We start from the raw sequence: 14,394 nt of genomic DNA on the forward strand, positions 1-14,394 counted from the left end.
TCTCTGCTTGAACATGATTAATATTTCCCATAGAATGAGTCTGGCATCAAAGCCCCTCAAAGCTTCTCGCTGCACACTAACAAAACACACACATGCACGTACACACATGTGTCATGTATGTTTAAGGAACATTCTTAATGCCGTCTTCAGCAGGCTGACAGCGGGATGGTAAGCATGGGGCGATAATGGTAAAAGACACACGATTGTGTTAGACTCAGCAGAGATTAACCTGAAGAGTGTCAGCTGCAGCAGAAGATCTGTGTGTGAAAGACAGTGAGTGTATAAATAATTCTGATGTCTGAGGGGCTAATCTGATGTGTGCATGAGTGTGTGTGTGTGTGTGTGTGTGTGTGTGTGTGTGTGTGTGTGAGTGATACAAACTGTATGGGTGGATAATAGCATAACATAATCTGAAAGTGAGAGTGGTGTAATCCTGTTGCAATTTATACTACAGGATAAGTTCCAAAATATATAAGATAAACAACAAATCCTGAGTTCATAAGCCGGGGTTGGGTTGCACAATGAGGTAGCTTGAATCTACAGGGAGGTGAGAGAGAATAAGACAGGAGATCGGAGGGATAGGCATGATACTGCAGCTATTTCCAAACTCTTTAGTCCATACACACACACACACGCACGCACACACGCACGCACACGCACACGCCAAGCATGGATAAAGGGGGGGATTAAAGTGTGACAGAAAAGGAAACCGGAGAAAGAGGCATGAATCATTGTTTCCCTGGGAGTATTGGCACACCTATAGCGACAGACACACAAATATACACATGCACACTGGCACAACAGGGATAATTGTTTTTGTTTTTTTTACTTTGCTTTAATGCATTTTAGGCCCACCAGTTTGCTCAAAATTAAATCACTTGTACTACCTTGTAGTTCTATGACAGGTTATGTTTCCTAATTTTTTGTTACACCCACACACAGCAGATACTATGATCGAGTATTTTTTAAACGAAATCTCCGGCCTTTATAAAGCCTCAAATAGTTATTTTGCCAATGATAAAAGGTCGGGCCTTTGTGTTTTGTGTTGTGGTATGCAATTTCTGCAACAGCAAATCAAGGCCTGAAAAGCTTATAAGGACATGTAATTGGAGCACAAGTTCTACAAAACCGACTGATGAAGGATTGAATATTTGAGAAACGTCAGTGGAAAGAGCATCATTATCATTATATCACTCTTGTCACTCACCCCAAACTGTGTCTGTAATCTGCTATTCACCAGCTTTGTTGTGTTTGCTTCCAAGCTGTGTGTTGGAGGAAAGACTCTTTCTTCCGGGCTGAATGGAGTTAATTGGACATGAGCTTTGGAGGAGAACATCTGCAAATGGTGCTGACTGATGTGTGTGATTTGAAAGACAGCTGCCTGCAGAGAGCTTCCTAACACTAGTCTCTCCCTCTCTCTTCTTTTCTTGCTGCCCTCCACATATATATATATTTTTTTTTTCCATCGCTCTTTCTACCAGAGACTGAAGGAACTCCAGCAAAGGGAGTTTGCTCGAAACGTGGCCTCGAAATCATGGAAGGATCAGCGCAAACAGGAGAAGGCTCTCAGACGTCTGCACCAGCTGGCACAGCTGCAACAGGAGACTCAGCGGTGAGTGACTGTGTGTGTGTGTGTGTGTGTGTGTGTGTGTGTGTGTGTGTGTGGAGACTGCAGGGGCATGATCCAGAGGGGTTAGAAAGCGTCACATCCAGTCAATGGTTCTGCGACTTGATGGATGCATCCACAGATGTGAAAGCACCCAGTCCTATAGGCCACAGGTGAAGTAAATATAACGTTCTGACACATTCTTGTTGAGAGTAGATGATTTAAAGGAGAAAGAGATCAAGTTTGAGAAAGGGATGGATGGTAGAGGAAAGTTTTCTGTTAAAGAAGTAAATAAAAATAGTGAAACGAGTTAAATATTAATCTCACCTCCAGGTTTGCAAACCTAAAGCAATCAAAACAACAAATCAAAGACAATACATCACGTAATCATCATCTTGATTGCACCTTTTCCCTCTGCAATTAAATGTGTTTTTCCTATAATCAGGCAATGATATGTGATCAGCATCACTATGACTACTAATATCTTGCCTACGTTTTTTCTTTCTTTCTTTGTTGAAGGCTATTTTCTGTGCTTCTTTTGTTCCCTTCTTTGTTTTGTTTTACTCTCTTCAAGTCTTACTTTTCCTTTTTCTTTTTCTACTTTTCTTCTCTAATTAGCATACATATTATATATTAAAAACAAAGTAGTTCAGTCTTAATAACCTCTGTGGTAAGAAACATCATGTCCTGTTATTGCATACCAAAATACTTGTACGGTACATAATTCTACCTGCGTACTTATTAAATGTTTATTTCATTAAATTTTAATTCTAAGCTATTATAATTATACATTACACTCGGCCCTTATCTAAATGACCTGCTATTGGAATACACAATGCTTTAATCAGGACTCTCATTTTGGACTGCAACCTAAAGTACATAACATTATTGCAATATTTGTCTTTTGTAATTTTATAATCAATTTATTTGAATAAGCTGCATTAATTAATTTAAAGTAAAGTTAATTTGGTTTCTAAAGTAGTTTATTTATGCTTCTGAAGCATATTCTCATAATGACTTAAACTTTGCAAATTTTATATTGAATTCAATTCAAGACACTTTAGCCAAGGTGAAGTGAAGCAAAGTTCAATCAACTAAAATAAGGTATATTAATATGACTTTCTTTTGCAGAGTCTCAGGAAGGACTTATGGACTAAGAAGTGCTGTCAGGTCTGGGAGGCAGCAACACTACAAAGATGTGGACCAAAAGGACCACAGCTGGGATGACAAACATGAACCCTTCAACTACTCCCTGAGACCCCCTCCCACTCAAGCCAGGACCGCTCCTCTCATTAACCAGCCAGAAATTCCAAACCATTCTCCTCCCCAAAAAGGGTTGCCCACTGCTCCAGCAGAATCACCTCCTGCATCCACTGCAGTGAGCCCCCAGTCTTGCCTGGGCTTGTATCCCCAGCTGTCTCTCTCTGGGCAGGGAAAGGCAGGGGGCAGGCTTGGGGTGTCCTTCTGTTTCTCCCGCAGGGGGCCACGACTTGAGCCTTCTGCCTCAGTCTTCTCTGACCTGGAGGAGGAGGAGAGAGAGAAGAGGGAACAAATAAAAGAAAGGATAAAGGGAATAATGGAAGATATTGACAGAGAAATAGGGTCAGCAGAAGAGGGGAAACACAGTGAGAGTGAAAAGTCCAGCTCAGACAGTGTTGGATCGAGTGACATTGGGCCTATCAGTGATTATCACAAACAAGAAGAGGGGATGGGAAAAAGAGACTGTGAGAAAGACAAATCTCCTATTTCCACAGAAATTCCCGATAATCAGAGCCAGGAATCTCCTGTCTTGCCATCTCAAACACATGTGGACACATGGGGAACAAAAACAGATAGTGAGACAGAAAGAAAGCATGTGACAGAAGGGTTGAGGGAGAAAAGTCAGAATATGTCGGTGCTGGGGAAAGATGGCTCTACCTGTCTTAGATGGCCTGTCAGCTTGCTCAAGTTCACTATTTCTCAACCAAACATCTGCTACAGCTGCAACCCGCTCTGCTCGGATCACCAACGACAAGAACAACTCACAAAGGATCAGCAGGAGCCACAACAAAATCAGTTGTGTGCTCTCTCAGTCGAATCAAATCCATGTGTGCCAGCTATTCTTACACCAGACACTCATACCTGTTTACCAAGACAGACAAGACAAGAACTGAGAGTGGAAAGACAGGAAAAAGTGGAGGCAAATTTCAAGGCAGCACAACATATCAATTTAGACACAGAAGCACACCTGTTCCTAAAGAACAAAAACCTTTCATCGTCAGAATCACCATTAGAAAGAGGCAGATGCACGCTAAGTATAGAGAACAGTGCGAGGGCAGCCTCCCATCCATTTGACCCCGCTCATAGTGACAGCTCTGACACAAACTCCCAGAATGCTCAGGGAGGAAGATTAGGGGGCGCGAGAAGGATCAGGGAGAAAGCCATCACAGCCCTGAGCTGTAAATCAGAGTCTGTCATCCAGCCTGGCACACAGGGGACAAGCATCAGCCCGTCCAGGTGTGAGTGTGGGAGTGAGACAATGTGCGAGTGTGCCAGATCTGCACAGCCGTACGTGGGTGTCTCAGAAGTGCCACGCAAAAAGAGAAAGAAAGCCAACACAAAGAAACACAAGCTGGGGAAGAGGAAAAGGAGCGCTTCAAACAAGCAACAATCGGCTAGGTGCAAAGTCAGGAGCGTTGTCTCCACAGTCTGCACTCGAAGAGAGAGTAGAGGAGAAGCTGTGGGGAGCTGGGGGAAGGAAAGGAGGCAAAGAGGGATGAGGAAGAGGAGATTGCAGGGAGCAGGGAGCAGCTGTCTCCTGGGGAGATGTGACACTGAGCCAGTATCTGTCTCTGTCAGGAAAAGGGGGCCTCACAGGAGCCACAGCACTGAATCCCAGTCATGGGCAGACAGGGAGCAGGCAGAATCTTGCACTTCTTCCTCACTGCTCAGCAGACACACAGCAGACACAAACACCAAGGGAGAGGGAAAGCGACACGGAGACACAGCGACTTTTCCCTGGCGGTCTCACTTCTCCGTACACTCTTTCTCACCAGGATGTAACTCAAAGCTGTTTTGGGAAAGGGGTCACCATAGCAACCCCAGGAGTTTCATTGACTGCTGTTACCCTGACAACAGCTGTGGTTGCAGCCCGGTGAGAAAGAGAAAAATCCTCCACAGGGACAGGAAATTCATTCATAGTCAGAGGAAGAGTTTGAGGCATGGGGAAGTCTGGGAGGACACAGAGAGGACCTGGTTAACGGGAGGGCGGTCAGGTTGTAGAGACAGGGGGAAGTTTCCTGATACAGAACAGTGGGATTGGATGCGAGGGACCTTTCCTGGAGGTACTGACGAGGGTGCTTCAAGGTCTTGGGCGAGATCACGAAGCAGAACAGAAGAGTGGGATCAGGTGGCAAGGTTTAGTCCCAGTCCTTGCAGGTGGGACAGGAGACGTAGACATCTTAGCACAGAGGATGTAGACTGGGACAGATGGACATGGGGCAGCAGCGACAGCTGGGAGGACTGGGGGACACACAGATCAGGATCCAAGGCAGGGGCAGACAGAGACAGCCCAGGCTTTATGCGGAAGAATTCACGCTCTAGAAGCTCAAGCTCCAGACACTTCTCCAGCCCTGAGTGGTGGACAAAAAAACAGACTTACAGCCCCCGGAGTGTGATCAACACACGGGCAGGCAGATGCCACAGCCCACGATCCTGCAGCCCCTGCAGCAGCACCAACATGTCAGAACTCAGTTTAGAGTGGAGCCAGAGTAGTTCCTGCTCAGCGGGCAAAGTTGATGGATTGGCTTTTAACTCTTGCAGGACTTCCTCAAGAGCTCAAGAACTTTCATCTGAGGGGGAAAAGAAGCACAGTAGTCCCATGTCCTCTCCTTCCAGCTTTACCTCCTCCTGCTTCTCTCATTCTTCACCCCAGAGGACCTCTTTTGCTCATGTTGACACAAGTTCCTCTAAGCAAAAGGAGCCAAATCCACAGGCGAACGTTCAAGGTGGACCATCTTCCCCAAGCAGGCCAGGCACAACTCTTGCAGGACAAGCCCCAAGTAATTCTCCTTCTAGAAAACTAGCAAGGACTTTGCTTCTCCCTCTTATAGGGAAACTACCTTCAATCCAGAGGAAGGCTAGGAGGTGGAAAGGCCTGCTGGAGAAGAGTCAGGAGAAGGAGGGAGATGAGGATGAGGAGACCAAAGGTAGTGGTGGACTGGAAGAGGGAGCAGTCATCGAAAGGCAAAATTGTCCTATGGGAATCTTAGAGTCAAGCTCAAGCAACTTACCAAATCTCTCCTCATCAAATATAAGGACAGATGACAAACAAGCAAGTGGCCGGACTGTTGCTCCAATTAGCTTCACCGCTGAGGAGATGGACAAATATCGCCCCCTGCAAGAGCAGGCGAGAGAGCACATGCAGAAAGTCCTGGAGCAGACGCATAGTGCAGAGTCACACACAGGAACGAACTACCCTCACACGGCACTGTCAGAAAACTCTGGAACTTCAGAGGAACAGTATACACCTTCCTTGCACACCCAGTCAATTCACATAGACATAATGCAAACCCAAGCACAGCACACCCATGAGGTCAGTGTCCCACTTCCACATCTGACCCGACAGGAGAACTTTACTCAATCCATGGCTCTTGGAGTCCCCAACCTCCCGACTCTTCCACCATCTCCCCCTCTCTCAAGCCTCCATCATATCATTTTGCAACACACAGCCCTCTCCTTGGCCCCCTCTTCCACATCCTCTTCCACCTCATCCCCTTCCCCTGCCATCCACCCACACCCAGTTCAGCTCCCTCACCCCCTGCCTCCTCTCCACCCACCAACTCTCCCTCATCACCTTCATCTCTCTCCCTTCTCCATATCTTCTTTATTCCCCTCAATCTTGCTCTCCCACCACCCCATCCAGCTCCTTCCCCAGTCACCCACTTTTCACCCCGCCCAACTTGCTCCACTCTCTCCGGTCTCCCTGCAAACGTTGAACCCACAGCCTTTCATGGAACGAGTGTGGCCAGTGAGGTTTCAACAGAAGGCGTTGTGATTTTTTTACAGAGCGGCTGCCATGTTATTAATCTCCCCTTGGCAACTCAGACAAGTAAAGGAGAGAGAGGGAAATTTTGGTTTGGATAAAAGCCGACTTTTAGAAATGGGGATGTGTCAGTGCTTTTACGAGCATCTACTCCAACTCTTATTCACATATGCCCTTACACACACACACACACACACACACACACACACACACACACACACACACACACACACACACACACACACATACATGCATGCACACACAAACAGCTTGGCAATCGACTGTTTTCAAGTGAGAATTTGTTTCTCCATCTAGCCTTTGCTGTCTTGCAGTAGATAGTGGGAAAACATACTTTGATCCTTTGCTTTTTCCTTCATTCCACATTCAGGCCAACAATAAAGGGAAGGTGCACCTGCTATTCAAAGACAAGCTGGGCTTGTGTCATCCTCCCTCTTTCCCTCTGAACCACAGACAGACCAGCTGCCTTTTGAAGTAGCCTTCATGCTAGAGACAGAAGTCCAAGAAAAAAGTACTCCCTCCTTATCTCCATTTCATACAGGTTATCTTACTGAGACTCTATCTTTCAACACATATAAATGATGTTCCAGGGGCTGAGGGCATAGCACAGTCATTTTAACCTTTCTCTACACTGCATTTATGTGCAAGAAAAAAGGTTTTCTGGACTTAAATACACATACAAATACACAGCAGGAAGGACTTTTTTTTTCCATATATGACACATGTAAAGACCTGTTTGTTTAAATAGTGTAAATATTCTGACCATGAGTGACAATGTAAGAGATGGTTGGAAGGGAAAGAATAAAACAAAAAAGTGAATTTAACCATGACCTGTAGTACGATGTTTTTTCTACACGTATGTGTAATCTCTGCATCTATCCATAATCAGTTGTGGTATTATGGAATCCTTTTATCCATACAGTATTTAACAAATCAGTTATTGAGACAGGAGTGAGTGAAATCAATCTGTTGCGTTAAATCTTGTTTGGAAATGAATGAGCTTTAATGCTTTTCTTATTCCCTCTGATTCGTGTTGATCGTGCAACATGTTGCAACATGTTCCACATAAAGAATTAATACTCTGCGGTTTACAACTTTGCCACTCCAAGTCTTTTTAAAAGCTCTCACAGTAGTGGTTCCAAAGCTTTCATGCTTGAGCCCTTAAATTGCATTTTTTTGTAAATCTTTGTCAGAGGATACAGAGCAATTGCTAATTTGATCTGATTAGGCTGTTTTATTGTCATTTTAAAAAATACAGGATTTCATGCTGAATTAAGGTAATTTTATGTGGCAGGTTTTAAGTTTTTATATTCCCTACATTGATCATAATGCCAACCTTTTAGAGTCATCTCCACTTGTACCGATCCCTTCATTCCTAACGGCCTGAAGAAAAAGTCATGATGACATTTACTGCATTTCCCAATTGTGGCGATTTAGTTAATAAAAAGAGGGATCACTGTAAAAGTGCTTTTATTGTTTCGTTTGCAGAATTACAACATTTTGTTTTGATTGTCTGCTTTTAGAATAGTCTTTTGTTGTCCATTTTTTCCCAAAAGACACATTTATTCTAATGTCCAGTTGGACCTTTAATTCAGGGGGTGATTGAAATAAAACCATGTAAAAAGGAACACAGTTTAAGACGGCACCACACAGTTTTTAGTGCAAGATCTGCTTTAAAATCGAAACATGTTTGGTAAAACTAAAATGTATTTTCTTCATTAATGAAACATTTTATTTTTCCTTGCTCATCATGCCAAAGGTTAGGGGGGTAAGTAACTGTTGCCATGCATTCATGCCTGGTGATGGGAGAACAGTAAATGTATTAAAGCAGCATGCCAAACAGTTGATCACTGCAGCGGCAGGCACTCAGGGAGCAGAACACAGAAGAGAACAGAGCGGCATCCAGATGGTCTATGGACTTGGACTACCCAGAGTGCCTTGAGAGATTGGATTGATTTGCCCTCAGCGATATCAGTGATCACAGGCCAGCACACAGGGGGGGCTGCAGCATAGGGCAACACAGAAACAGACCTCAAAACAAGTCACAAAACGTGTGCTCCCTGTCCTGAGGTGTTGGCTAGAAATATAAGTCAACCCCTGCAGAGATTTGGTAATTAGAGCACAATTCGTCTTTCTCCTCCCACTGACCCCTGAGCCTGTGTATATCTGTGTGTGTGTGTGTGTGTGTGTGTGTGTGTGTGTGTGTTTTAAAGTGTGTGATTTTGAGGGAAACAGAGAATCCCTATCTCTCTCCACAGGACGGGAGATCAAACAGACTGTGTGAAATATAGAGCAGCAATAATTAGCAGCTGTTACAGCATCAAACCTCTCTAGCTCTACCTCTCTCTCTCCAACACACACACACACACACACACACACCCACACACACACACACACACCCACACAGTACTGCTTCGTTCTTATCCCGGAGTTTAATTTAGAGATACTCAAAATGCGCTGCAACTTCTAAGTCCTCCAATACTGATAATCTCGAAGATGACACTAAATCAACCCACTCCACTTTTCCTCCTTCTTCTTCTCTCCAGTTCTTAAGCATCAAAATCACTCACACAGCTTGGAGGGATGGATGCAAGAGAACAGACGCAAACAAAAGATAGAGGCTTAAAAGCAATCACAGGACATTAAGAAATGATTAAGAACTGTTATTTTAAAAGCAAATGTATCCACCAATATGGGTCACTTTACTTTATTTTATAATGTTTCCTCACTACAGTTATTCACAAAGGGGTCATGTGGAAATTAGTAATCACAATATCACTGTACTTTCTGTCAGTGACTGATTAAATCATTACAGAAACCCAGGGTGTGTTCATGTTTTGCTGTTGTGTGTGTGTGTGTGTGTGTGCCTGTATGCCCCTGTGTGATTTTGTGTGCACATGCAGCAGTGTGATTTGATTTATGATGGAGAAGAAGCGGTTTCCTCACTCAATCGCTCCTGTGAATTAATGAGGTATAAAAACTAAAGCTGGCACTCAGTCAAATACAGCAGCAGTCACAGAGAGAGAGAGAGAGAGAGAAGGCGCTGAGTGCAGGGGCAGGATCACCTCTATTGGCACCACATTTGATTGTTAGATTGTGGGTATAGATTGCATCGAGCTAAAAGAGACCCTCACGGCTACTCAAGCGATCCATCGACCTAAATTGCAATGCTGTGTAAATGAGACACTTCCCAATCTCTTGCTAGCTCCCATTCTTTTCTCTCTTTTTTTTTTTTTTTTCCATGTCCTGCCTCCTACCCTTCTCTTCGATCCAACCAGGTCAGTGGGGCTTATACGTTCAACTCCCCCGGCTGTTCTCCGACTGTGCAGAAGAAAAGGCGCCATTACACTCTGTCCTCTCATTCCCGCCCGTTCATTCAGAGTCTACATCTTTCACATGTACAGCACTGGCTTTAACCGCACAATGTGCTTTGTAGAATTATGACACAAAGAAAATGCCCTTCCCACCACCTTTCTCTCCCTGTGACATTCATTAAAAGTTTTCTTGAGTTGTGCCAGAGTGTGACACACAGAACCAGGCTGTTCTATCCCCAATTTACATATTTTTTACCCAAAGTCTGTGCATATTAGGAAAAGGAGTGACACTAATAACCAAAGTAATATTTCCATTCTACCACATTCAAAATTTACAAATGGAAATATTGAAAAAGGAGCTAAGAATGCTCTAAAAGCTGAGTGGAGATTCTAGTTTCCTGCAGCTGAATATTCCCTTTAGAGTCTTATCATTTGATCATATCACATTCTATATTTCTGATGGTTTGTACATCACTTTGTTAACTTTGAGAGCTTTTGAACTTCATTAAAGGTTCAGTTTAAAGAGTTATCTGTCACCAATGATGCGCCAAGAGACACTTCTGTGATTGCAGGTGCCACATATGGAAAGCTAAATGACTCTAGGCTGTTTAGAGCTTTTTACATCAAACAGATATATTACTGTGTATAACCCTGAACCAGAGGGGAGAAAAACCTTAATGCTATATAAAAGGAGTATATTTAGTTGTGATTTTTTTGGGGGGGTTCTTTTGACTGCATACATTTGAGTGTATGTTTGGCTCTCTTGCAGAGGAGAGACTTGTTTGTGTAGGACTCACATTATGTAGAAATAACTGTGAATTCTGTTCTAGGATGGATTTAAAGCTTAGAAGAGGTAGTGGGCTCAGTGATACTCTTAAACTTGGCACAGTCGCCCAAGGACACGACGCTGTCAGCACATTGCTTACACTCATCTACACACATATGCGCGCGCACACACACACACACACACACACACACACACACACACGCACACAGAGGTGTAACAGGGTATAATTTAGCAGGCTGTAATAGTGAGATGTGATGCTCCGTTGTAAGACAGCATAGCTAATTCCACGGTTATGTTATCTCTGAGGGACAGATGTTCCCAACAAAGATTACTATGCGCAAAACACACAAAACAAAAACCAACACGTACACAAACGGAGTGCATGCAGAGAGAGAGGCATGGGCACATTCTATCCTCAGACAATGGCAGCAGCAGGATGGTCTGAAATAGCCTTATTGACCCAAAATACAGATCAATGATGAAGTCAACTTATCCGAGGTAATTATGTGATATAATGAGTTCCTGCAGCAAACAATGAAAAAAAGAAAAAAAAAAGAAAAAAAAAAAAGCATTTGACACATTCACATTTCCTCAACAATTATTCCATGTAGGAAACAATCAGATTAATCATGCCACCAAGTTTGACCTCCTGCCACATTGAGTCGAAGAAAAACACATATTTTACAATAAGCCTAACTACATCACCTTTTAATGATCATATTAACCACCACAAAAGCCAAATATTAACCCTTTGTGCCACTTCATTCGGTGCAGACCATATCCCAGGTCAGTCGCACAGCATACATTAACACAAGAAATCCATCCTGCACAGGAAATGGCTTCACTGCAGAGGAGAAAGCAAAACTTGATTCATGGCTTCTCACACAGTGGCTGTCAGGAAAACCCATGGGTCAGATAACCATCACTCCCATTATGTCGTTAAGTCACACTTTGAATGCACAGCAACAGCACAAAGAAGGTAATGTAGATGAGTGACATGCAGTCCTTATCTGTCGGTCTTTGAGTAAGGTCAATTTTGTCCTTGGTTCTTCTTTAAATTTCTGTCTCATTGTATGAAAGAGGAAAAAAAAAAAACTCAAAACATTGACTGTCCATGACTTTAAAATATAAAAATGTTTGCTCGTGGAAGCTGAAGGTGTTGCTTGCACAACTTAAGGCCAATTTCAGTGCTTCAGCATAACGTCAAGAATAATATTTGGAGTATGAATGAGTGGGTTAATGTGTGCATGAACAGTTATAATGCCCCCCTAAACACAGCTTGATCTCCCTCCTCCCATTGCTGTTTAACTGGTTTCAGCCCTAACTCTCCAGATTCTGATAATTTCCCCCATAATCCTTTCAGAGGAGCCCCCATCTTAACTCTTTAATTAAGACAACATTACTCATATACGTACACCAACACAGGAAAAAAAAAAATGCACATGCAGAGTGTTGCATTCAGCTATATAACGCATGGACAGTTGGTGGTTGGTTGCTGTGTTCATGTGTCAGTGTAAGCCCTGTAGAGGGTTGTTTGTGTGTATTTCAATGATTAAGTCCCCATCATGATGTTATGACGACACATGCATTTTTAAGCTGTTAATCCAGGATTATTCTCCCTTTGCTCATCTCATTACCAGCGATTATTAAAAACACATACAGGCACAAACACGCACACACATACACACACACAAATACTAATTATTGGCTGGTTTCCCAGGAGACTAAACCATGCAAGAGACGTCTCCAGTATATAGCTCGACATACAGGTTAGAAAACAATTCTACTTAATGCATGCAATGCATTATAGGCGTGTGTAATGTAACATTTTTTGTTAGTTCATGGGTATTTTAGGCATAAATATATGAAAGAGCAAACCTTCTGGACCGACGGCTAGGAGATATATCCACAAAATTCTGATTATACCTGTGCTTTGGCCTCTCAGAAAGCCATTTTGGCCTTTCAGACAGCAATTTTGAACACAGAGCTGGACAGAAAAGCGAGTAAACAGCGGGTGTCCTTTCCCCATGATTGAATGTGTCCTTGTGTAGAAACTGCGGTCCCCTCACTCAATGAGTGAACATATTCCTGCAGTGCTGAGGCACATGCACAGGTGAGAGAATGGTCAAGGTTTTTTTTTTCGTTTTTTTTTAAGCTCACCTGAGGCTTTGTGTCCACTCTGGCCCCCACTCACACTGGGTCAGCTCAGAATAACTAGAAGGGGCTGACCGCCGATGTTCACTCTCCCTCTGAGTCATTAATCACACACCACTGCAGATGAGCCACACGGACACAAGCTGTAAAAACACACACACACACAGACACAGACACACATGAAGGCAGAAAAGTACATGCACACAAGAGCTCGTTGTAATTATAAAGCCAAATGTTGGATGACAGTATCGCTCCAGGTAGTCAGTTCTCGTGGCCTCCACTCCAAAATGCATAATCAGACACTGAGCAAGAGAGACATGGATGTCTCTATGCAAGGCAAGGTCAACAAATAACAGCACATCTTATCACATAAGGAATCAATATCCGCAACACACACACATTTTTTCGCACAGTATCATACTGTACTGTGGCTTTTCTCCTGAGTTTTATTTTATGCTCCTTAAACACAAACACACACAATCAGACCGCAGCATCTGAACTCCCGCTTTCCCCAACAGACCTCTCAGCTTTCAGCTCAGCTACTATCAAGAGAAACATCTAAGATAACGGTCCCATTTACCAGTTATGGAATTCTTCAAAGGGGCCGCGCAGCACTGAATGCCCGTGGTGTGTTGTGTTTGTTAACAGGCACGGACCATGGAGAAATACTCCGTGGTGGACGTGCAATAGCATGCAAGTCACATACTGCAGTCCCACTTCTGAAGGTGTCTAGGGAGAAAATGGCAGTTACTGGAATAATAATAAAAAAAAAATTAAAAAAAGAATCAGACATGAACCAATATATCAAGGCTCAGGTTAAGTCACAACTGTTTTGTGCAATGCACTGCAGCTGGATAACAAGCTGAGTACAAGCAGACTTTAAAATGCTATATTTGAGTTAGAAATCCAACACAAAAGAATGAAAGAAGACTAATAAATATGATGGACAATATGTGTATCTGTAGATTTTTGCAATACAAGAGGCTTTAATATATTGAAATGTATCCGTTACATTTTACATTTTCAGCAGCAGACTGGCTTGAACCATTTAGTTTCTTGTGATGCGAAATGTTTAGCTGTTGGTAATGTTCAAAGATTAATAATCATGTGACTACATAAAGTCGCTGAATGTGTTGTTTTCAAACTGCTTTTTCATCCTGATGTTCTCAATTGTTAAATTTATCAAAGTGAAAAGCATCGGTCTATTACTGTAACACAACAGTGCGCTACATAACCCTGTCTGAGTATTTTTAAAAGGATGCCTTGTGAAAAACTATTGTAAAAAAAAAAAAGAAGTCAGAGTTGGCTATTTCTCCGTTCTGAGAGGCTTCGTGCCGCCACTTTGAACAGTCCCGCAGACACAGAAAAACATGCCGCATACGTTAATGTCAAATTCTCTCTATTGTTTCTTATCTTGTTGAATCCAATGAGTTAAAAAGAAAGGCAGGAAAACAAAGGCAGTATAAACCGAATACAATAACATTTCAAGAAT

The 14,394-nt window shown here is 43.0% G+C and overlaps 1 protein-coding gene across 2 annotated transcripts in view; it reads left to right on the forward strand.

Annotated features, from left to right (window-relative positions):
* Positions 1 to 6,869, forward strand: part of LOC109994997 (zinc finger protein 804B) — a 31,334-nt gene extending 24,465 nt beyond the window's left edge. The window contains exons 4-5 of one of the 2 annotated variants that reach the window (XM_020648545.3): positions 1,482 to 1,612; positions 2,738 to 6,869. In XM_020648545.3, the coding sequence (XP_020504201.2) occupies positions 1,482 to 1,612; positions 2,738 to 6,641 (4,035 nt within the window). In that variant the 3' untranslated portion in view covers positions 6,642 to 6,869. Of the gene's footprint in view, positions 1 to 1,481; positions 1,613 to 1,654; positions 1,780 to 2,737 lie in introns of those variants that run through there. The other variant, XM_065958145.1, reaches the window with a different exon arrangement.
* Positions 6,870 to 14,394: the final 7,525 nt, after the last annotated feature.

The sequence above is a fragment of the Labrus bergylta genome, chromosome 8 (genome assembly GCF_963930695.1).
Source record: "Labrus bergylta chromosome 8, fLabBer1.1, whole genome shotgun sequence".
NCBI classification, from domain to species: domain Eukaryota; kingdom Metazoa; phylum Chordata; class Actinopteri; order Labriformes; family Labridae; genus Labrus; species Labrus bergylta.